At 37.4% G+C, this 25,099-nt stretch overlaps 1 protein-coding gene across 1 annotated transcript in view; it reads right to left on the bottom strand.

Moving 5' to 3' along the window:
* Nucleotides 1-25,099, bottom strand: part of CDC73 (cell division cycle 73) — a 91,761-nt gene that overhangs the window by 59,573 nt on the left and 7,089 nt on the right. The window contains exons 4-10 of the mRNA XM_059041488.2: nucleotides 24,334-24,396; nucleotides 24,198-24,250; nucleotides 20,782-20,870; nucleotides 17,003-17,219; nucleotides 12,871-12,969; nucleotides 10,758-10,836; nucleotides 9,051-9,115 (exon numbers count right to left, since the gene is read on the bottom strand). Coding sequence (XP_058897471.1) covers nucleotides 9,051-9,115; nucleotides 10,758-10,836; nucleotides 12,871-12,969; nucleotides 17,003-17,219; nucleotides 20,782-20,870; nucleotides 24,198-24,250; nucleotides 24,334-24,396 — 665 coding nt within the window. The remainder of the gene's footprint in view (nucleotides 1-9,050; nucleotides 9,116-10,757; nucleotides 10,837-12,870; nucleotides 12,970-17,002; nucleotides 17,220-20,781; nucleotides 20,871-24,197; nucleotides 24,251-24,333; nucleotides 24,397-25,099) is intronic.

A 25,099-nucleotide genomic window follows, 5' to 3' on the forward strand; every position in this document is an offset into this window, starting at 1 on the left:
CTCCCCAAAATTGGCATCTATTACCTTATTAGATGGTATTAAATCAATTATATCTATTACATTTAATCCAGATAAAGAAAGAATGTTCCCCCAAACAATTGAAATAGTTAAGCTTTTAACATTTATTTTTCCTGTTAAAGTAACTTTGGGATGGGGGGAGGGGAGGATATCATAATATGTACTAAAGTTATTGATGAATTATAATGTACCCACAAATTTACTATCAGAATGGTTGGTTATTATAACGTAGCTCTCCATGTTAAAAGCCAACAATTCCTAAGGACACTATGAAGTATTTTGTATAGCCTTTTAAAATAAATTATAATATTCCAATCATATCAGAAGCTGAATTTTTTTTTGGGGGGTGGCGCTTATAAACAAAACTAAAAGCCTTCTACATAATAGAAGTTAAAATTCTTCTGAAAGGTCAAAGAGCTGCTTAATTTTAATTCTCAAACTTGGTATATTAAAATATATAAGGAACTGAATTTCAGGATGTTTATGACAACACACATATAAGATAGAAATGACAAAAAGACACTGCAAGAAGACTGAAGCACCTATCTAAAATATCAAAATTAGGGGAGATAAATGATTAGTTTGATAGTGTCTAGAATTCACTGTTTGTAGATGACAAAAATTACTGAATCAACTCTTTCTGACTTAAATGGTAATCTGTAAAAATGTTAAATTGACTTGATTTCAAAATAATTTTGTGTTTGATCTTATATACTTCTGCACAAACCTAAATGTTAAGGAACAAATGCTTTTTCAAAGACAACATAAAATATGACGTCAACAACGAGACAATTACCTGAGTTCTATGGTATGACTTTTGTCTCCAATTAAAACAAAAATAAAAATCTTAATTCCTTAGCATTTCAAATAAGTATGTCTTCAACTTATTCACAGTAAAGCACCATTCTGAAATTTCAAAAAAAACACATTAGTTCTAAACAGTAAGATTTGTCTGGACCAGAAGCAACTAAGAGTCTTTAAAAAACAGATATTTAAAATAAACGTGGGAACAGTCACTCACAGAGGAACATGAGAAGCAGGAAAGACAAGGAGAACAACACTAAAAGAAACATCCATCAAGAAAAAGACCTGGAAAAGAAACCAAAACTTAGAATTAAAGATCTAATGAGGTTGGCAAGGTGTGGGACAGAGGGGAGGGGAAGGGATGAACTAACTAGACAATCCAATGAGTATTAAGAGAAAAGCACTAAGACACTAAGAAAATAAAATGTGAATGTGGGATTTATACAAAAGATCAGAAATACACTGAAAATTTAAATCAACTTATGAAGACCTAGAAATTGACAGAGCAAACTAAAACTCAGCCAACAACAGCCAACAGAAAAGTACCCAACAAGAAAATATCTAAATACCCAATTACAGTATGTAATTAATATGCTGTTTTTTATTATGAATGAACTGATTCAAATCATGTCATGATATTAAATATTAATCTTTTTTCCTCAAATTAATGAAGAAAAATATATAAAATAAAATCATGTCTAAGTTAAGCAGTGGTTAGTCTAAAAATACACTGAGAAGTCAGAATTTAAAAGTGATGAAATATGTTCAATACTGATACTAATTTTGTTAAAACTGAATAATACTATAGTGATGAAGGTAAATAGAAATTAGGATAAAAGACTATATTGTAGTATGTCCAAGAGAGAATATTAAATTTAACGAAAATTAAAGTTTGCTTTTGTGCACACCTGAGTCGTGTATATAACTGCAGCATTACATATGGAACTAAAGTGAAAAGAATTTAAATAATCAAGCTGAAATTTCATAGTATAAATTTTTATCATATTAACAAAATACCATTATATTTCCAAACTGGCTTCTGTTTTCTCCTGTTCTCACAATAACCAATATAACACTTTGAAACAAAGTGATGTTAACATTATTATTAAAAATTATACAATGGTTTTCTAAATTACTTCCAACATACGTGTCAAGAATAACTTCGTCTATGCTTCTTTCAAAGTAAGTCTCAGAAATTGTGTGATCATGGCATTAAATATATGGTCACTGGTAGAATAATTTTAAAAGGTATGTTACAGGCATTATTAAAATTTTAAGGCATTTTGGATAAACTGATAATTATTCTTTAATGAAATGCAAAGCTAAATTAATGTAGTTTAACTGTATAGGCTTACACCAAAAGCACCATCCATTGTGCAATGGATTTTCAATAAATCTCAACAAGATACATAAACTGAAAGCAACAGTATAAAAAGGTAATACTATAAAAATAACTTTTACTTTATAGGCATTAAAATTCCCTGACAATTATTAACATGATCTGTGCTATTATTCATTTTTTCTAAGTATATCAGCATCAAAATGCTGATCATATGCTGACAAAATATTAATGTAAAATGAGATTTTAATACCTTTAAGAAGGTATCAATGTAAGGAGATTAATACCCACCCAAATAAGTGTTCACTCTACATACCACCCAATTGTTATTTTCTAATTAATTTTTTTAAATTTTTATTGGACTATAATTGATTTACAATGTTGTGTTAGTTTCAGGTGTACAGCAAAGTGAATCAGTTATACCTATACATATATCCACTCTTTTCTTTTTTTTTTTTTTAAGATTCTTTTCCCATAAAGCCCATTACAGAGTATTGAGTTCCCTGTGCTATACAGCAGGTTCTTACTAGTTATCTATTTTATATATAGTAGTGGGTACATGTCAATTCCAATCTCCCAATTTATCCCTCCCCCCACTTATCCACCCAACTAGTTTTAAAAAGTGTGGGTGAACAGGGGCTCTGTATTATTCGGTGTAAAAAGTTCATAACTACAATTAATTCAGTACTACAAACAGCACTGAAAGAACGATGCTAAACTAGGTACACCTGTGCACATTTCAAACCCTGAAGATCTCAGAGGAGGTTATTATAACACCACTTTTCAGATGAGAAAACCGATGCCTAATTTGCTGCAACAGGCAAAGAAATCACAGTATTGTAGAAGACTCTTCTTCTGTCTCCCTTACATGGAGGTATGAGCCAAATCTACAACAAGCACAACATTATAAAAAAAATTTTTTTAACCCAAAACTCTGGAAAAACCACTTGGGGAAAACTACTATAAAAGGGATAGAGGGGAAGTTTTGAGCACAGAGAAAACAACATTGTTCAGTTTAGTGATGAAATCTTAGAAAAGTCTATGAAAATGCAGATATAATAAAAAATAAACTATGTACAAAATACTAATATGTTAACAGTTAAGTATTACTTCATGTAACAGACAGTAAAAGTATAAAGTTGACTTTCAAAAGCTTAAGACATATAACGAGTTAACTGACAGAAAACACACAATGTTTGGTTTGTTTAGGGGGCACACCTTTATGCTGGTCAGGCTGACACAGGACAGAACCACCCCAGTTCCCTGAAACAGCAAGAGAGGCAACAAGTTCTGAAAACTATTTCAAGTGTAATATAATATTCTTGAGCAAAATAATATGCCAATCTAAATGTAGAATGCAGCAAATTATAAATTATAGAAGTAATATTCCTACTTATAATTCTGTGACCATATATTAAAATCTCAACACTTACATACTTTTTGGATCAAAGCAAATAATTTAAATCTAAGTAAATGACGTTTCTTCCTACATATGAGCCCTAACAGGTAAATGGAAAAGCCTAACTAGCTAAGCTGTCACACACTTAAAACGACAATGTCGGGCTTCCCTGGTGGCGCAGTGGTTGAGAGTCCGCCTGCCGATGCAGGAGACACAGGTTCGTGCCCTGGTCCGGGAGGATCCCACATGCCGCGGAGCAACTAAGCCCGTGAGCCATGGCCGCTAGGCCTGCGTGTCCGGGGCCTGTGCTCCGCAACGGGAGAGGCCACAACAGTGAGAGGCCCGCATACCACAAAAAAAAAAAAAAAAAAAAAAAAAACGACAATGTCTTTGTAGCAATTTTCTCTCAAAGGATAGAGAACTTTACCGTAAGATAAACACACACAGCTAGAGTAAAAATATCCCAGTTACTGGAGAAGAAAAGGGTTCTCATAATGTTTAAGTAAACTAGTCTTCATAGCTTTGAGTGAAAGTTGTATCATTAAACATGTAATATTAAGTTCGTCACTGAAGCTACAGTTGCCTACATCTACACATATGACAAGCTGAGATTATACATAAAATTACAAATGCATAATAAAGGTAGCCATCATTTATCTGTTGAGTCCTTTTTGTGTTAAGCACTTTACACAGTGCCTGTTTCACTCACCAATAATACTGTAATGTAAATTCTAATGTCTTTATTATAAAATAAAAACAAGACCACTGATAGAAAGGTTACATAACCTTCTCAACTTCGTTAGTGGTGGAATGAGTGGAAGAGCTGAGATTCAAAGCCAGGACTGACTTCAAAGCCTTAAATTTGTGTTTCCAACTGACTGACTTCTCTTTAACAAGCTAGCATTGCCTTTATTTAGCGCAGGAATTTCATACTGAAAAGCCAACAGGGCCTAAGAAGGTGGTGTAAGTCAGTGGAGAAGGCGACAGAAAAGACCGCAGTGGCGAGGCCTGAGGCTCCCCGGGGAACACGTCCCAGGGGAGGAAGGTGTCCTGCTCGGGGGATGTGGGTCTGCCACGCCGGACTGCGGGCCCAGCGCCCAGCCATGCCGGAGGCCTCTCAAAAGAAGCTGGAAACCCAGCCTGCTTACGTGACATACTCGGATTCTTTAAGTGTTAGGGAGTAAAATAAACCCTGGAGTTACTACTGCGGTAAGCGTGCGGCCACATTCAGACTTGCACAACGCATGGCCCCAGAAGCGTGCGGAGAGGCCCTGGCACACACAGACAGGCAGGCTGTACCTAACTCCGGAAGGAAACTTTCCCAGAGGCACCCTTCGAACCCACACAATCACCAGTCTCCTTCCAAATCTGTCTAAGGGCCACGCTCTTCCCACCAGGGTGTCTGCTCCTGCCTTCCGTTCACTCTCCCTAAAGTGCGCTTTCCTGCCATCTTCAAGTCAGCTCCTACTCAAACCTCTGGATCTTACTTCAAGCACTACCTCCTCAATGAAGTGTTCCGACTCCCACAGAAAATCCTCCGACTTTAGGTTCTCACAGCACAATGCGTCTGCACTCACGTGGCACAGTCATAATTTCACATCTGAGTGACTGACTGATGTGTCTCTCCTCCAACAGACCATTAAAAAAAGCCCATACGCATATGTCTGGTTTTCTTCATCTTCTATGTCCCTGCACCTAGCATAGTACATGGCCTACAAAAGCACTCAACAAGTATTTGCTGAAGGAAGAGGAGCGGGAGGGAAGGGAAGAACAGTCTTGAGTAAGAAAGTCTTAATCAGCTACGTCCACCTTCTCCTGGGCCCGGCTCTAGACCCACCTCCAGAGCGCTGGCGCTAGCGCACCCCCGTTACACTTCAAGCAGAGATGAACACGTAACTGACTCCCAAACGAGAACGAAGCAAGCTTTATAGAACAGGGAACGGGGCGGTTACTGATGTGTGCATTCCTGCCTAAGAATGTAACTTTGAGGAGACTGGGATTCTGGATCCTTCTCACAAGTGAAAGTTGACAGTGATAATATTAGACCTCTAACACAGATACTGAAAATCCACCCAAGTTTACTTACTATCAAAACAATCCCCAAAAAAGAGATCTAAGAACTACAATGCCTGTTGGAGTCTCTTCAAATAACGACCTTCAAGGGAAGCTTTTGATCTGTGTGATTTCAGAGTGCAAAAGGTTTCCTCAAAAATGAAGACACCAAGGTTATCAAGAGCCAATGATAGTAAGAACAGAGGAAAGAATAAACAGGGGCTAGAATACGTGGCCTTTCCACGTGAACATGAACAAGCTAGATTGGGAGATTAAAATAAAGTAGTTCTCGATAAAGGATTTCCAAACCTTTATAAATAATAATAATGAACTGTGATCATATCTTTCTTATTCTCTCTCCGGTGGAACCACAGATAAGTTCCTTGCTACTACCTAACAAAAAAAGGTCTTCATCATCTCCTTTATTTACTATACAATGAAAAGCATTATCAAGTGGCATTTTCTTAGTCTAAAACGGCCCCGTTCACTGAAGGAATACATGAAAATATATTCTGATGTCCCCCATGCTGAATGGTTTCTACTCCCAAACCACGACTCCTAAGATAGCTTCAATTAAACCAATTCTCTGCAACTCTGGTTCTTTGCAATATTCTCAACAGAAGGGAGGAGAGGGGCAAACTTGGGGGGTAAGCAAGCTTGGGAAAGAGTCCATACTCCTGTGTTCCAATTAAGAGATTTACACATTTAAAACGATGAGATTCCTGTACCACAAAATCTGTTTAATCCAGTATTTCTTAAACATTATAGAATCCAAGTGACGCATTTTGGGGGAAGTGTCCCAACCCAGGAAATTCTTCAAGAGGTGGTGTGCCTCTGTATTTCTTGGCACAATTCAAAAGCTACACTATACAAACTTGTAACTTTAAGGCACCTGAGCTTCTGTTCCTATAATAAACTTCGACAAATTATTATCTTTACAAAGTGTTACAAAATATACTGCCTGGGCCCTAATTTCTATAGATTTCAATAACTTATGATTCTTATGAAATATTATCAAAACACATACCCCTTCCTTCTCTTTAACAGATACAGAAAAAAACTCATTTGTATGAAAGTCTTCTAGTCTGTATAATGTGACTTATTAATTTAGTCTAACATCTAAGAGAACTCTGGTGTCTTGAACTTAAAAGACATGCAGATCAACCCTAATGCAGATTGAAACTAATCTTGGTAACTTTGTACATCAACCAGGCATATCAAAACCCTGAAGAACAATGGTAGCAAAGCTGCACATAAATTAGAAAGGAAGTCACATCTGTGCAACAAAGCCTTTAACATACTCTTAACTGCTTGGTATGTCTGCGTGGATCTCATAACAAACTCTCCTAACTGCAATAAGGTAGAAAGTTGGTGAAACTTGGAAGCTCACAAACAGGTAATAATTTCAAAAGAAAAAAAGAGGAGGAAAACACATTACATTGAAAGGATAAGTTTGAGACTCAACTAAAAAGAAACAATTATCAGAGTAATTTCAAAGCTTTCAGGTTCAAAGTTCTCAATAACAACTGCTAAATGAATCAGGTCACAAGCAGCACAGAGATTCAAACTGGGCATTAAAATATTGGAAGTACTAACAATTTGACCATTTCTAATCTTTCTGCTGCATTCCTACACATGTCTTTTTGTGATTCGTTCTGTAAAATCACACACCATAGAACTGTTCACCTCTTATAAGTATATTTAGGAACAAAGACTTTGATAAGGAAGTAGAGCCTTATCATTCGCACATTGTTTAATTAAGAAGTTGTCCTTGGATTTCAGAAAAACTGTTCTGTAAAAAGCATCTATTAAAAACTATCACTGGGATTCCCTGGTGGTGCAGTGGTTGAGAGTCTGCCTGCTGATGCGGGAGACACGGGTTCGTGCCCCAGTCTGGGAAGATCCCACATGCCACGGAGCAGCTGGGCCCGTGAGCCATGGCCGCTGAGCCTGCGCGTCCGGACCCTGTGCTCCGCAACAGGAGACGCCACAACAGTGAGAGGCACGTGTACAGCAAAAAACAAAAACAAAAACAAAAAAACTATCACTGATTTTACCGCGTGCATGGAAGCTCAGTAATGAAATCAATTTAATGGCATTTTAGATGAGACAAAAGTAAAACCAACAGCAGCAACAGTTAACCACAAAAAAACTTATTTTGATGGCTACACAAAAGCAACAACATCAGTTCCATAATTCACTTGGGGAATGGTGAGGAGGCAAGTTCTGTCCCCAGGAAAAGGTCAATAAATAAATCTTTTAGAATTTAACTTAAATCTTACAGCTATGAGTTACCTTTTGAAGTCAGGAAGACCTAGGCAGATCTCATAAAATGGGTGTACCTAACCTTTTACCACCTTCCCCTCACCCACTAGACTCTGGAGACACTGGGCTGCGTGCTGCTGTATGGGCCTCAATCCGGACCCTCTGTGTCTTTCATGGAATGCTCGTCACCAGGCTCTGGCTCAACTGTCACCTCCTCAGAGAGGCCTCTCTCACTCCTTTCTGTAAAGAGTCCTATCTGGCTTACTCACAGTAACAACCCCAGCAACCAGAACACGGTCTGACACAAGTACATAAGCACATGTTGAATGACGAATGCGTCCACATACAATTTCAATAATACAAAAACAAATCTGATGACAGTTTAAAAATAAGTGTTTTAGCAAAATACATATAAAGACAAATATCAGTCCAGAAACTAAAAAAAAAAAAAAAAAAAAAAAAAACCGAACAAAGACTCACAGATAACAAAGATTATTGCATAGATTGGTGGTTACCAAAGGGATAGGTAGTAGGGAGGTGAGCGAAGTGGGTGAAGGGGTCAGTTGTGTGGTATATGGTAACTAGACTGGTGGTGGTGATCACTCTGTAGCATACACAGATGTTAAATTACAATGTTGTACGACTGAAACTTATTTTAAAAAAAACATGGGCCTTGGTCAGATCACCTAGAAATAACCATCTTTAGAACATTAAAAAATAAAAAAGAAAGTTTGCTAAAAGTGAGCTGAAGGCTTATCATCATGGACGTCAAGTATTTGGCTGTGTCAAGTATGCAACTTGCAGCATGACATCAACCACTGCAATCTGCCTTTTTAGAGCATAAAGCGTTACATTTTAATAACATGAGATATTATGGCAAAGAACTCTCTCAAATTGAACCTCGTAACTCCTCACTGACTTTAAATTCTCTAACCAGGTAGCATCCAATCTACTTGCAAGTTAATCAAAACAGCTTTTCTTTACACTCAGTTTAAAAAAAAAAAAAAAGACGCCCATGAATCAAATAACCACCCCACAGCTCTGGCAGCACAACCGGTCATGAAAGATAAATGTATGAAATTGAAAATGTTGGAAAACAAAGATTTCCTTCAACATCTGCTACTCACATGAAATGACTGGAACAAAAGAACCTCTGCAGCCAGAGTGACTTACCGTTACAGACTTCAGCGTCATACCATGGTAGGTGCCCATAGTGTCGATTTTGAAGCCTTCCGTTTCTATAAAGAAAGGGAGGTTACCATAGACTTTACATATTTCATGATAAACAACAAATCTAAAGTAATAATCTACATTATATCTGACAGTTCAACAGAATAACAAAGCCTTGAATGTACTATAGATAAAAAGTTAAATTACATACTTGTGAAGTTAGAAACTTTAAATGGAGTACTGGTCTCCAGAATAAATTCAATACACACCAATGAGCCCAAAGTGTAGAAGCTGGTTAGGACTATCTCTAAAACCGTGTTCAACGGTCATATAGTTGGTTGGAAATATCAAAAATTAGATTGAATAAAATACTTTATAACCCCCAAATTATTTAGTCCTAATATTCAACTACAGCACCACTAAAAGCATCTAATACCATGAGACCTCCTTTAACTTATAAAAAGCTGTGCTCCAAAATTACAATCATCAGCATATGTTATGTAATTCATAGAAAAGCAACATTGTAAATAGCGACAGGGACGCCAGGACAGACCCCCAATATACCTTTCTGTGATGGGTCACATATTAAATATTTTACACACTGCAAGCCACATAGTCTCTGTCACGACTCTTGAATTTTGCAGTTGTGGTGCAAAAGCAGGAGGAACAACATATGTAAACAAATGAGCACAGACTGATTTGGCCCAAGAAGGTCCCGATTTGGTCTGTGGGCTCTAATTTGTCAACCCCTACTTTATATAATTCATCCCAAAAGAAAAACATTGCAGTGGATAAAAGAACACCCTACTGTCTTTCTACACCATGGATTCAGTACATGCCTTTATCCAGCAAATGAAACCAGCACACAGAATTCACTGTATAAAGACAACAAACCCTTTAATAAACTTAAATGGAGATTTCAGATTATGTAGGAAAAAATCATAAATGATAAACTTCTAGTTGCCTCTATCCCATTTTTTCACGAATGAAGTCAAGATAAATGAAGATCCCAAGAGAAGTTGCACTGACATCAGTCGCCCCTCACTAGCTACCTTACTGATGCGGAAATGGTTCACCACGGAATTAGTCATGCAGCTATCACAAAACAAGTCCTCACATGCTTACTCTATAATCTATGCTTCCCAAGTTCTCAATGTATACTTTTACAAATGGGGAAATATGATTTTTGATATATAGAATTTCCCCTCTAAAATAAACTTCTGAGAAAAAGAATTAAGGCTAATAGCAGTAAATATTTATAGATAGCTTATTATATATACCAGTTACTGTTCTGTGGACTTCATTAACTAGTTTAATCCCCACAATAACACTAAAAGATAGGGAGTACTACTAACGCTGCTATTGGTATCGTAATGACACACAGGAGGAAACTGAGAGACACTACACTTAAGGTAACTTATCAAAATTATTCTGTAAAATACTGGACAGTATTTTTAGGCTTTGCAGGCCACACGATCTCTGTTGCAATTCAAACTGCTGTCACAGCACTAAAGGAGCCACAGGTAACACAAAAATGAATGAGTGTGGCTGTGTTCCAACAATACTTTATTCACGAAAACACGTACGTGGGTGGCACAGACTTGGCCTGCAGACGTTAGTTTGCCAACCCCTGCCCCTAACACCAGGCCACACTGCCTCACAAGTTCAGCACAGCCACAGTAAGGGGAAGACCAAAATTAAGTAACTTGCCTTCTTTTCCTTTGAATCTTTCCTGGTCGTACCTATTGTAGGCAGCTGGAATAGGCTGCTTGGTACGCAAGGTGGGATCCTGTAGAAAAATATATAATAATTATGAGTTACATGTCAATATTGTTTAAATTGTTACTTAATAGTCATAATAAAAAACCACAATAAGGGTATTGTTTTCTAAGCCTTCTTCTTCTCAATATCTGATCCAGTAAGATAAAAGTGAGGAGTAGACCAAAGTGGGGAATCATCTGAAGCTGATTTTCAAGATACTGTTTACTGCTAGAAAATTACCATCCCTGCCAGGGACAAGGCAAAGGAGCCCACGTAAACGTGCATGGAGGCACAAAGCAAAATTCTTAGACACTGCAGAAATAAAATTGGTGTACTTAGTAATTTCATTCTAATTACTTAAATTTCTTCACAAATTAATAAACTGTCTCCAGTCATGAATTATGTTTCTTTAACAAAAAAAACCTTTTAATGCAAAGCATTAAGCCTATTGAGCTGACACCTTGGAGCTTCTTAACTGAATTATTCCAATTATTAATCCTTAAATAAATAACAATGACAATAAACCCATGTATCAATGTACAGTGTAAAACTGAAGCTAACAAAGGTGTTTTTTTTTGTTTGTTTGTTTGTTTTTTGTTTTTTTTTGTTTTTTTTTTTTTGTTTTTTTTTGTGGTATGCGGGCCTCTCACTATTGTGGCCTCTCCCGTTGCGGAGCACAGGCTCCGGACGCGCAGGCCTAGCGGCCATGGCTCACGGGCTTAGTTGCTCCGCGGCATGTGGGATCTTCCCGGACCAGGGCACGAACCCGTGTCTCCTGCATCGGCAGGCGGATTCTCAACCACTGCGCCACCAGGGAAGCCCAACAAAGGTGTTTTTTTAAATACGTAGAAAAACTTGCTAATCTAATGATGTATAATTTAATTCACAAATACTTTATATAAAACTCAGTCTGTAATAATCTAAAGAAGCAGATTTAAAGAATATTCCCAAAATTGCTTGGGAAATTCATGGTATTCATAAAGACTGAAATATGCTTCATTTTGTTACAACAGGATGCTATCGCTATTATTATTCCAAATAAAAGATACTCATTCAAGACTGTCACTAGGTATACACTTCTATCATGAAATGCTAAACATTAAAATTTTCAAGTATTTTAATGATTACGGAAACACAGCGAATATTCAGTCACGAAGATAATGGCCGAACTGTTTTAAAATTTGACATAAGTTTCATGCCAGCTGCTATTCAAGATGTCAACCAATTCATGACCATAAGTGCCCTGTGTTTCACCATAACGGCACCTGCCCCACTACCTGTCTGACTCATCTGTATGTCCCGCTAGACTACAAGCTCAAAGGGGCTTTCATTCTTGTCCCTCTTGTATCCTTGTCAGCAAACTGCCTGACAAATAAGAGGCACTTAAAAACTTGCCAGAAAGTCACCTCAAGTGTTCGTCTAAATACCAGCAAAAATTCACTATCTCTATTAGGGTAAACACCAAGGATTTCATGAACAAATAAAACTACTACTTCTTGCAAAAACTGCATTGGTACTCTACCAAATTTCGACATACTTTCAAAAATTCTATATAAAAAGATTTTATTTGCATATTATTTTTCCTTTGCTGAACCTTATGAAACTGGCTTCATAGATTTGACTTATATGTGGACTCTAAAAAAGAAAACAAATCAACAAACCAAACAAAACAGAAACAGACTCACAGATGTAGAGAACAAGCTGGTGGTCACCAAAGGGGTTGGGGGGAGTTGAGGCAAAATACGTAAAAGGGATTAAGAGGTACAAAATTCCAATTACAAAATATTTAAGTCACAGGGATGCAATATACAGCATAGGGAATACAGTCATTAATACTGCAATAACGGTGTATGGTAACAGATGGTTACTTGGCTTACGACTCTGATCAATTTGTAATATATATAAATGTCGAATCACTACGTTGTGTACCTGAAACTAATATAACATTGTATGTCAACTATACAATAAAGAAGCAAATAAATACTTCAAGATGTTTTCAAAATTACAATATGGAATAATCGCTTTCATTAAAATTACTAAATAAGCAACAAAACATTCTTACCACAGGTGCCGCATTTGGGGCCGGTCGCTGTTCAGGTGCACGCCCTTCTTCTCTGGCTTTTACTGATTGAAGAATTGCAAAAATATTCTTGGAAAAATTCTGAAACAAATGGATTTTAATTATTGTCTGCTTAAAATTAAATATCCAAAAACAGTAAGTTTACTTAACAAACAATTTCAGACTCAGTTTTTTTCCTATCGATTCTTCCCTACTACATCATAATGAGGTATGATTACTACACACGTAAGTAAGACTCAACTGCTACGAGGAAGTTCATCCAAACACCAATTATTATAAACCCCGTGTTACTCACTTATTTTCACTTTACTTAAAGTGCATAACTGGTTATAAATGCATTCATATTCTTCATGTATTCAAATACGTAACAAGGAAACAAGTTAACGTTAAAAAAAATAAAAATATGGCAGATTTGTTGCCAAGGGGGCTTCTTAATTCTAGAAGAAATTAACCCTTCTGAAAGAAATCGACTACTATATTCTCTTCTAGGTATAAAAAACCCCAGTGCTAATTTCAGACTGCTGTGACTTTTATGAGATGCCGGAAGTTTTCAGATACTGTCTGTTGAGACTCAACACGCACTCCTCTAAGTTTTTAAGTTGGAAAAAGCAATTTGAAAATGTAACTTAACTTTTGCACGAACAACCTTAGCAACACTGAACAAAGCTGACGGATCTGACTCCTCCTTCCTTCGTGAAATATTCTCCTTTTACCTGAGTCTCTCCCTCAGGTCCCTTGGGCATCTTCTAATTCTGCCTGTCAATCACTTATCATTTTAAGCAACGTGTTATTACTATAAGCCAAACACCTTGCTTGGCACTCAGATACAATGATGACTAAGAGAGACGTCGTCCCTGTCCTCATGAACCTCAAACAATTTCTCTTCTCTAGACAGTTAAGAATACTGTCTTTGGCTTGGACAGCTTGTCCCTCCTAATTACTTGTTACTCTTTAGGTATCATTCTCTCCTCTTTGTTCTAGACCAAGTTAGCTGCCCTTCTTGGGTAGCATCCCTATAATGTCATATGTCACAATTACTGCTTATTTAATTTTCTCTCTCCTATTAAGGAATAAAACCTTGTGAAAGCCAGGACCAGTGCAGCTCTAGTGAGTGCCCACCACGTGCCTGGCGGGTAGATGTTGAATAAATACCACACAAATAAACACGTATACAAAAGGAGAGACAGCCTGAAACATAACTTTAACCATTGCCCCACTAATAGTACTTACAAGTTCCTATAATTTTTTAGGACAGCAAACAAATGTCTCACAAACCCCTTCTCACTCCTGAGAATTATGGCACACCCCAAAGAGTTTTATTATATAGGTTATAATATTTATCACATTAGAAATTTAAACTGAAATATTTTTAAAATATTAATGCCTACAAAAATGAGGGAAAAAACTATTCCACGTAAAAATAACTTGTTTTTATGAAAAAGTATTTTCCAAAATGCACAAAAAGTAATGACAAGGAAGAGTGGCACATGTTAAATTTAGGCAACTGTTAAGGTCTCAGTAGCAAAAAGAAACGTCCCAAATTCTAATTTTCTCATGAAAGTTCGCATTTTATTACTGGCAACAAATACTGTCAGTTCCATTTCCTGAAGGAACAGGCTTTCTTCCCTCACTTTCAAAAAAATGTCAAATGCACAAGTGCTCTTTGTGGAGACAATCATCACATTTTGGGATGCAGGAGTGCTTTGTATGCTCCGATTTCATCACAGAAAATACTAGAAAGACATATACTTAAAGATTAAGATTTAATAAAATTAGTAAATTTTCAAATTTCACCAAGGACATCATTAGTAGGTGAAGAACAAAACGGCTACTAGCAAAGTTTGGTGCCAATGCTTTGATTCATGCCAAGATGCCAGCAGTTAACCAACCACTGCTTTTGCACCAGCAGTGAGAAGGTCAACACAGTGACATATGCAAATAAAATCTTAATCCTATTATGCAAATAGGTGGAAATATGAAAGTCAAATTTCTTTACTTTAAAAATAATAAAGCATTTCATACGAGACACAAACTCTAAAAGAATCGATCACAATGTCACCGGCTGTTTTTGTGTGGCAGAATTATAGGGGATTATTACCTTCCTTCTAGTGGTCTCTTTTTATCAATCTTTCAAAGATGAACATATACTAGTATATGTGAGTTTAAAAGTATGTTTTAAATAGTATTATAAAATCAGGCTGCCTTTTTGTAGGGTGTTTGCAGTGGTAATATGACGACAAAAGTATGTAGTTACATTTTTCATGGAATTTTAAACCTGTCTTTTATTCTGGAAACTCAGAAAATAAGAAAGCCCTGATACCTGGTAATAATGAAGATCTGTCAAAAGTCACAGGGCCTTTCAGGGCTATAGGTACCTAAAAAGGTTTTTTTAGAGGGTTTTTTTAGAGTTTTGCAGATGAGAACAGTACACAGAGAGGCTATCAGTTAAAATCGTTGCTTTTGACTTTTGAAAATGTTCGTACTCATAGAAGCAAACCTAGCTACCAAACAGTTCTTCTAGTATTAACTTATTTTTTAAATTACACATTGGTGCCAACAACACTAAATTATATTAGAACACTATGTTTTGAAATGATGGTACAATCCTGCCACCTAGAGCTCAAAGAAAATTGTTCATTTCAAAAATTACAATGAACGTTAGTAGAACAATATGAGTAACAATATTTAACTATCAGCCATACTAGGCAGTAAAAATGAGTATCAACAGATCACTTTATGTTAAATACAAAAATGAAAATTTACTCATGTTCTCAAATTTCTCTATAATTCTAAGCTCTGGAGAATGATTCTTAACCTTGACCTCAAGTACTTTGTAAAACAAGTCAAAGTACAAAAGAAAAAGAATTCTTTCCTTCATATATTCTTTTTTAGTAGCTTTATTCCTACTAAAATGGCACAGTAAACTTAAAAGTCAGAATCCAAAAAGAACTGCAAAGAAAACCAGTCTGCCTGGACCAATGTTAAAGTTCACTTTCATCACTAATCTCATAACTTCTATAAACCTTCTCACCAAATGAACTGGGCATCAGTGAAGAATTAACATTTAAGGGAAAATTCGGATGTGTGGGAGGAAAAGACAGGTGAAAAGAGGTAAGTGAAACAGAATCAACACAACCTTTTTGGAGATCTATTAAGATACTGAACATCCAGTATCTTTCAAAATTTAAAGTACATATCTCCTTCAATCAGCAATTCACTTCTAGGAATTAATCCTTTTGCTGTACAGACATAAATGCACAAAGGTGTATGTACAAGGATGTTTTTTAATGCAGTTGTTTGTAATCATGAACAGGAAGGGAAGGAGACAGGGAGAAGGGGAGGAGGATGGAGGAAAGAAGGAGAAAGGGAAGGAAGAAAACCCACAATCCTGTAGCAAAAAACAAAACAACTCCATTAATAAGGAATAAACATCCACCCAACAGACTATAACGTATCAAATACACTCAATAAATGTTTGCTGACTGATTTTTGTTAAGTTCTCTACTTTGTGAGGAAAAAGTTAATAATGGTATTAATGACCAGAGAGCTTGCCATCAATATTCCTTGCTCATTAAGTTTAAGCAAAAATCTCATCAACAAGAAAACTGTAGGGCTTCCCTGGTGGCGCAGTGGTTGAGAGTCCGCCTGCTGATGCAGGGGACGCGGGTTCGTGCCCCGGTCCGGGAGGATCCCACATGCCGCGGAGCGGCTGGGCCTGTGAGCCATGGCCGCTGGGCCTGTGCGTCCGGAGCCTGTGCTCCGCAACGGGAGAGGCCGCGACAGTGAGAGGCCCGCGTACCACAAAAAAATAAAATAAAATAAAAAAAAAAAAAAAAAAAGAAAACTGTAAATCACTTTGGATTTACAAATGAGGTGAAAATAAAGGGACTCACACTTTGAATCAGACTTTTTCATCAGCTTCTCTGGTGACCAACAACCAACCACATGCTAGAACAGAATGGTAAATACGGCCCCTTAGAAGTCTACATTATTATTGATCTGTGAGATATAAACTTGAAACTTCCTACCCTGGGAAACTTTAACCAGTTTTATAACCAATCGTAGATGAAACACACACACTGACTCTCACGAACAAATAAAATATTTCAATTACCTTTCCTGTGCTCTGTAAGATAGTTGTTCGCGTCCTCCACACCCTTTCTCTGCTGACAATATCTCGGGTCACGTCTACTTCAGCATCCACAAAACTCCTCTGTTTTAGGGCAGTTATATCATCATCTAAGTCAGTCTTGATGGTAGATCTTTTCTTAGCCATAATTTTGGCTTTGATTGCAGCAATTTTTTCCACTGACATAGCTTCAGACAAAGATCTGAAAGCAATTTCTTTCTTAATATTCACAGCAAGGATCTCTTGAGCACATCATAAAATATTTTGTGACATTTTTAAGTTCCTGGTAATAACACTATTAAGTGCCAATAATTAAGCTTCCCTTCTTATATATAAAACTGACATGCTTGATAACTTATAACCATGTAAGAAAGAGACCCTATAGAAATATTGCACTATAAGCAAATTCGTAATTTCTTAGAAGGAACAATGCAAAAAATTTTTCACATTTTTTTTTAACCTCTTGCCCTCCCAATCAGAGAACTTTGCACAAGTTGATCACATACCCTGGGACACCCCTCCCTCACCCTGCCTTTAAAGCTACTTTGCTGAAACCCTTCGGATTGTTTGGGTTTTTTGAGCACAAGCCACCCGTTCTCCTTGCTTGGCCCTGCAATAAACCTTTCTCTGCACTTTCCCGCACCCCCCAAAAAAGCCCTTTTCTATGAGACTTTTACTTGCTAACCCTCCCTCCCACCCATGCAAATCATACAAACACACACACATATGTGAGCATGTGCATGCACCACCCTGGAATGGGGGTAAAAATTTTTCATTCTGTAGAAGAATTCACAGTTTAGGTTTTCCTTGAAACTTATTTCAAGGTTTCAAATCTATATGTTACAATGTACAACATATCAATTTTATAGATGACAGAGGCTTTTATATGCCACATAAACATATACTCCTTTTAAAGTCTAGAAAATAAAACAATATTTTGAAATTTTCTTTTTCTTTCCTTTATTTTCAAATAACATGTGAAATAGCAAACAGAGCCTATGCTTTCAGAACTATTTAGAAAACAAAAAAGACAACAATGAAAGTATAGATTTCATTAAGATGACAATCTTAAGCTTAGTGTCATTTTTCAAAATGTAAAACAAGAAAAAGAGTTTGGATACCTTAACAACAGTTGATAAAATTATTAGTCTAATCACAAGATGACAATCTTGAAATACGTTTAAACAACATGTGGGAAAAGGACAGGAATTCCTGCAGGTTTAAACATGATAGTATTATATAGTATGTATTTTATTTACAGTAGGTATGAAAGTACTTGCTCAAAGCATATGCTCAATATGCATTAGTATTCGACTCATTTTACATAATACTACACAATTTTCCCTTAAAATCTAAAGCATACCAGCATACCTTGAGCCAAATTCAAATACTTTTCTAAATTATAATCAAACGTGCACTGGACATTCAATCATTGGACTTTTACTTCCAGCCAAGATGAAGTAACAGGGACTGGATTAACCCTCCTGTCTTGAAACAACCAGTCAAAATACATGAAACAATAGTTTACACAATACATGATATCAAGCAATGAAAAGACAGGGATCTCTGACAAATGAAAACGAAATAAGTAATTCCTATGAAAGCTGCAGTTTATGGCCTTGAAAGTTTCCAACATGGCAGAGGGAGGAGAACCCAGGCAAAACAGTGTATTTCCTGATCTGAAAAAACGGTGCTGGGATTCCAGCAAGAACAAGGCATATGGAAACTCACAGGCCAGAGTACCTGAGAAGAGAGAGCTGCACAGAAGGTCCCCCTCGAGTATTCCAGCAGAATACTGATTAGCACATAAGCAAGTGGAAACTAAAGCTCGGAACAGAACCACCAAGAGTATTAGCGGGAACAGTATCCAGCACTCGCTCAGGATGAATGGTAATACCTGTTGCCACCAGCCAGACTGAAAACCTCACATTCCTGGGGCATCAGGTAGAGCATGCAGAGCGGTCCTGCCTTTGCAACGGTGGGGAACAACTACCCTAAATTAACACTGTTCAAATAACAAACCTTAAAATCAAGACTCAAAAGGAACAAACTATTTCCAAGTGATTGAACCGTGTCCCCAAACAAAACTAAAGAAAATTTAGAAGAACACCAAAACATCTAGCACTCAACAACAAAAAATGCAAAATGTCTGGTATCCAAAGATTATAAGGCATAAAAAGGAACAGGAAAATACAAGCCAAAATGAGGTGAAATCTAAACCCAAAACACTATAAATTGACAGAGACGTAGGACTAGCAAACAAAGACATTAAAATAATTAATGCAACTATTCCATATGCTCAACAAGTAAAGACATGGACTGCATATTTAACCACCTTGTAAAGATAAAAAATACGATGTTGGAGACTACAAATGTAATGTGAATATAATTACAGAAGAAAATATTAGTGAACTATAGAAATTATACAAAATGAACAGAAAAAAGAATCCAAAAAAAGAAAAGAACCCAAGTGAGCTGTAGGACAGCTTCCAGCAGAATACGAGTGATTAGGCCAGAAAGAGGGGAAAAAGAAAAAAAATTTTAAGAAGTAATACCAAAAAATTTCTAAATTCAATGAAAATTATAAACCCAAAAATCCCCTCAAAAAGCTCAATGGACCTCAAGCACAATAAAGATGAAGAACACTCCTCCAAGTCATGTGAGAATTACATAGCTCAAAACCTGCAATACAGAAAATTTTTAAAGTAGTCAGAGAAAAAAGGGCACATTTAAAGAAACAAAAATAAGGATGACAGATTTCTAATCAGAAACAATGCAATCAAGAAGGCAGCAGTACAACATCTTTAAAGTACTTTAAAAAGATGTAGCTTGGAATTCCAGATCCAGTGAAAATTTAAAAAAAAAATAGGGGAAATAAATTTTCAGAAATAAAAATTAAGTTGAAAGAATCACTAGCAGACCTGCACAAAAAAGAAATGTTAGAAGAAGTCTTCTGAGGGGTAGGGTGAGAAGTCTTTCAGGCAGAAGGAAAAAAATGGGTACACAGGTCTACAACAGGAGAGAAGAGGCGTGGAAAGGGCATATAAAATGTTCTTCTCACTTAAATCCCTTTAAAAGATAGCTGCGTAAACAAGAATAAGAACGATGCATATTGGTGTTTATAACACACGTATGAGTAAACTGTATGACAACGGTATCACGAAGGCCAAGAGGAGAGAGCGGGGAGTGCCTTCTAGCTGAGGCTCCCGTGCTTACTCACAAGGCGATGGAGCACTGAAGGCCTGTGACCTTAGCAACCGCTCCAAGAGGACAACAGCACAAACTAACCAGCCAACAAAAAAGACAGAAAGGAATTACAGCATGTATTCATCTAATCCAAAATTAAATGAATTTCCTTTTTGGGGGACAAAATTTTAGTCCCCCAGAAAGGAAAAGGAACAAAGAGACAAACAGAAAACAATAACAAATTAAAACTAGAATTAGGCATAACAATAATCATGTTAAATGTAAATATTTAACACATGGTACTTTACAGAAAAAGTTTGCTAATCACTGCTAAAAACCAACAAAAGATTTCACGATAAACGAGTGGCTTGGATTATAGAGTAATTTTTAAAAAGGAAAGATCAATACGGTGACAGAATCAAGAAGCTTCCAGACCCTCCCATCATAAAACATGCTCAAGCATCTTCTGAACTGAAGGCAATGAAGAACACATGCAGACAGCATACTAATATCCCTTTTTCCCATACATACTTACATATACCTATAGACTGCTCAGTTTCTACTAAGGAAACCCTCACCTGATCTGCTCAGTCTGTACAATCCCTTCTTTGTGACCCTCCAAGCGAGCGGCCAATCTCTCTTTATCAAGGCGTACACACTCTTCATCCTGAAAATAATCACTCAGTGAATCCTTTAAATTTTTATTTAACTTGTAGAACAACAACAAACACTGCACATAACTTTTCTTTACCCAAGTTCCCACATATAAAGTCCCAGGCATCACCGGCCTTTGGTCCATTTAAAAATATTTTTAGTTACATAAAGACAACAATAATAAATATACGTTGGATCACATAAGATTAAAACTGACTAAAAGCTTACAAATAAACTTTAGTAAGTTTTTTCTATGATTAAGTGTTCTTCCTATAACATATCATAGCTACTTTTATTCAGAAAGATAACATACAACAAATAAATTCCTTCCCTTCAGGAAAGTTTATAACTAAATTTTACGAGAAGGCTTCACCACAGTCAAAAATTTCATTTTGGGTCTAGATTTTTTTCATCTGTTGCCCCAGGTCCTGAATCTATCAGCACAGAACAAAACACCACAAGTGAAACTTTAATGGTTTTCAAAGTATGTTCCTCAGAACATCAGGAGCTTCCTACAAAGTGCCCATGAGGCACTTATCTGAACTCAACTTTGGAAGCTCGACTTTCACCTCATTTAGATATTAGAATCTCTGGTAAAAGTCAGTCTGAAAAGTGTTCGGTTACTTAAAAACAAAACTTACTAATTCTGATCTAGTTCAATGCCCACATTCAACAAACAAGAAAACTGAGAACCAGCGTCAGTGTCTATGGCTAACAAATATGAAACTGTATAAAAGCCATCAGTACATTCAAGAGGTCCAGAGAGATGTGCTCCAATTGTGTTCTAACCATGTAAAACTTGAAACAGGCATATTGCTGAGATGAATGCAAAGATTAATATGTTAACAAGCACATTAAATTCTTTCCATTTGTAACAACGATTTAACACGTATTACTCAAGTTCCTTAGGAAACTGATTTTTTTTTTTTTTTTTTTTTTTTTGGCCGTGCCATGCGCCTTGTGGAGATCTTAGTTCCCCAACCAGGGATCGAACACGGGCCCTCAGCAGTGAAAGCAAGGAGTCCTAACCACTGACTGCACTGCCACGGAAGTCTCAGGAGTCTGATTTTAGAGACAACTGCAGCCTAGGTTTTAACCAGATCCTAAGGTTTCTCTCTGCTAGCATAGTGCCCAGCAGGTCCTCAATATAGATCTGCTGAACTGAAAACTGTTTATGTAATATATCAATAGCTATTTATGCAATTCATTTTAACCCTACAAATGCTCTGGAAAGCATTTTATGATGCTATTTCTTGCTGGTTTCTAAAGTTACCAGATCCTAGCAATTTTGCATTTCTGATATGTTCAATTTTTTTTCAAATAATTAAACCATGAAGTTCGTGTTTTTCCAACTAAATGGTATCTCTAAATTCACTCCCCCCCCTTCGGTACACAGGCCTCTCACTGTTGTGGCCTCTCCCATTGAGGAGCACAGGCTCCCGACGCACAGGCTCAGGGCCATGGCTCACAGGCCCAGCCGCTCCGTGGCATGTGGGATCTTCCCGGACCGGGGCACGAACCCATGTCCCCTGCATCGGCAGGCGGACTCTCAACCACTGCACCACCAGGGAAGCCCGAAATTCACTTTTTAAAAAAATTTTATTTATTTATTTTATTTTTGCCTGCGTTGGGTCTTCGTTGCTGCATGGGCTTTCTCTAGTTGCGGCGAGTGGGGGCTACTCTTCGTTGCGGTGCACGGGCTTCTCATTGCGGTGGCTTCTCTTATTGCAGAGCATGGGCTCTAGGTGTGCGGGTTTCAGTAGTTGTGGGTCACAGGCTCTAGAATGCAGGCTCATTAGTTGCGGCACACGGGCTTAGTTGCTCCGCGGCATGTGGGATCTTCCCGGACCAGGGCTTGAAGCCGTGTCCCCTGCATTGGCAGGCGGATTCTTAACCACTGCGCCACCAGAGAAGTCCTAAATTCACTCACTTTGTACAGAGTGGGTTATAACTTCCTTACACACAAAGAGAGTTGGGGAAAATTTCAGTTTTACTGCCACAAAATTTGTACCCAGCATAGTGGACTAGGTAGGAGCCACACTGCCTGGGCTCTAATCCCAGTTTTGTGCACCTCAGCAAGTCACTTGTCTCCGAGCCTGTTTGCTAACAGATGACATGCACAGTACTGCCGACTTCAGGTGGTGGTGGTGAGGATTACATGAGTTAATGATATACATAAAGTACATACAGTATCACCTAGCACAGAATAACAACGAGCTAATTATCACTATCATCTGAAAAACATCGCGTCCATGTCTCAGGGTATCCTTAAGTAAAATTATGTAATCTTAGCATCAAATTTTGTCAGTGATTCTACCGTATGTACTTACCAACCAACCCTGTCCCTTTAAGTTACCTTTCTTATCCTTAATCGTGGATGCTTTCCTGTTCATGAAGCAGGCAAAAGGTACAACTATTTGATTTTTATATAAGTGTGAAATGACAAAACTTAAGTTTCTAGTAACGTTAACACTGCTGGTGACTACAAGTGTTATTCCCATACTGGTCATTTCTCAGATTTTAAGTGGCCTCTAATACACGATCCTCCATTTTCAGAGGGTTTATATGCAACTGATCTGGGGCTTGTTACAAATTTAAATAAACAGTATTGTACTCATACAATTTAAACTCCTAAAGCTTTATTGTCTTACGCAGTATACGAGCTGGCCAACAAATTTTCTTTTCAACCTTAACTGCACTACTTACAGGATTCTATTTAACATGAACTATCCTTGTTTACCAATACTAACATTCCACTTGCTGGCTATAAAATGCTACCAAAAAAACATATAACCTGGTATGTCAATATTGGAAGAAGTAACTGGAATAAGCACTTCATGTTCCCAGCTCTTCCGAGTGCAGTAAACTCCTACACCACCTTGTTCCAGAGGTAGGCACACCACAACACAAAGGCCGTCTGTTTCATAAAGTTTTATTGGGATACAGCCTCGCCTGTTCATTAAAGCACCGCCTACGCCTGCCTTCACACTGCAGTGGCAGAGCGGAGGAGCTGGACAAAGACTACAAGGCCCAAAAAGCCTGAAGGAGCTACTATCTGGCCCTTTACAGAAAGTCTTCGGAGCACTCATCTAGGCCAACACTTTCATCATAAGGATATAAAGGCAAAGAAAATAAAGTGATTTGTCCATCACACAGCTTGTATGTGAGAGATCTTACACGATAGCTCAAGCTACTTATTAATCAACTGTTCATTCTAATATAACCACTTTTCCAAGAAAATAAAAGTTCTTAGGACTACTGTGAGCAAAGAATTCTTACTACTACATGATTCCAATCTCCATAAGAAAACCGAATCACTTTAAAAATAAAGTTCCATTACCTCAATTCGCGGTTTTTTTGCTTCTGCCAAAACTTCATCTGCAGCTCGTTTGACTGTAAGGAAAAAAGAAGTAAATAAACATATAGTTTGGGGACTGGTGTTTGAAAGTTCAATATAAACATGCAACAAGACATACCTTGAGTAGATCTCTGCAGACCTATTTCTAGAGGGGCACTTCTGTCTATACTGGCCGATGTTGCTGAAGATTTAAAAAGATTTCTGTGAGAAGATAAATATTTGAACACACGTATTGGATATAATTACAAGTGAATGCTCAAGATTTGTTGTATTTCTTACTTTATATATGGTTATTTCCCTTAAAAAACATTTTAAAGCAGGCTTGTAAAAGCATTTTATTATAAAAGATTAATCTGTATTAGAAAGTCTGTAAGAGGACAAACTATTTTTGACCATTTAACTTATAAACTGAAATAACCTGACTGAAATCAACTTCAAAGAATATACTCCAGTCCTTCCCTGGTGGCACTGTGGTTGAGAGTCCGCCTGCCAATGCAGGGGACACGGGTTCGTGCCCCGGTCTGGGAAGATCCCACGTGCCGCGGAGCGGCTGGGCCCGTGAGCCATGGCCGCTGAGCCTGCGCGTCCGGAGCCTGTGCTCCGCAACGGGAGAGGCCACAACAGAGAGAGGCCCGCGTACCACACAAAAAAACCCAATATACTCCAATATCAACACATGTACGTAAAAGTGTATGTAAACATAAATAAAAACATAAATGTATATATATATATAAGGGAACAACATCAGAGCACAGCTCTGAATGGGGTGGTGAGAAGTGAGTCACGTGACAACGCAGAGAAACAAAATGTAACACAGAGGGAACAGCAAGTGCAAAGACTCTGAGGTTAGAAAAGCTAAAAGAACCAGGAAGACTGGACTTCTG

Source organism: Kogia breviceps, chromosome 1, assembly GCF_026419965.1.
Source record: "Kogia breviceps isolate mKogBre1 chromosome 1, mKogBre1 haplotype 1, whole genome shotgun sequence".
NCBI classification, from domain to species: Eukaryota; Metazoa; Chordata; class Mammalia; order Artiodactyla; family Physeteridae; genus Kogia; species Kogia breviceps.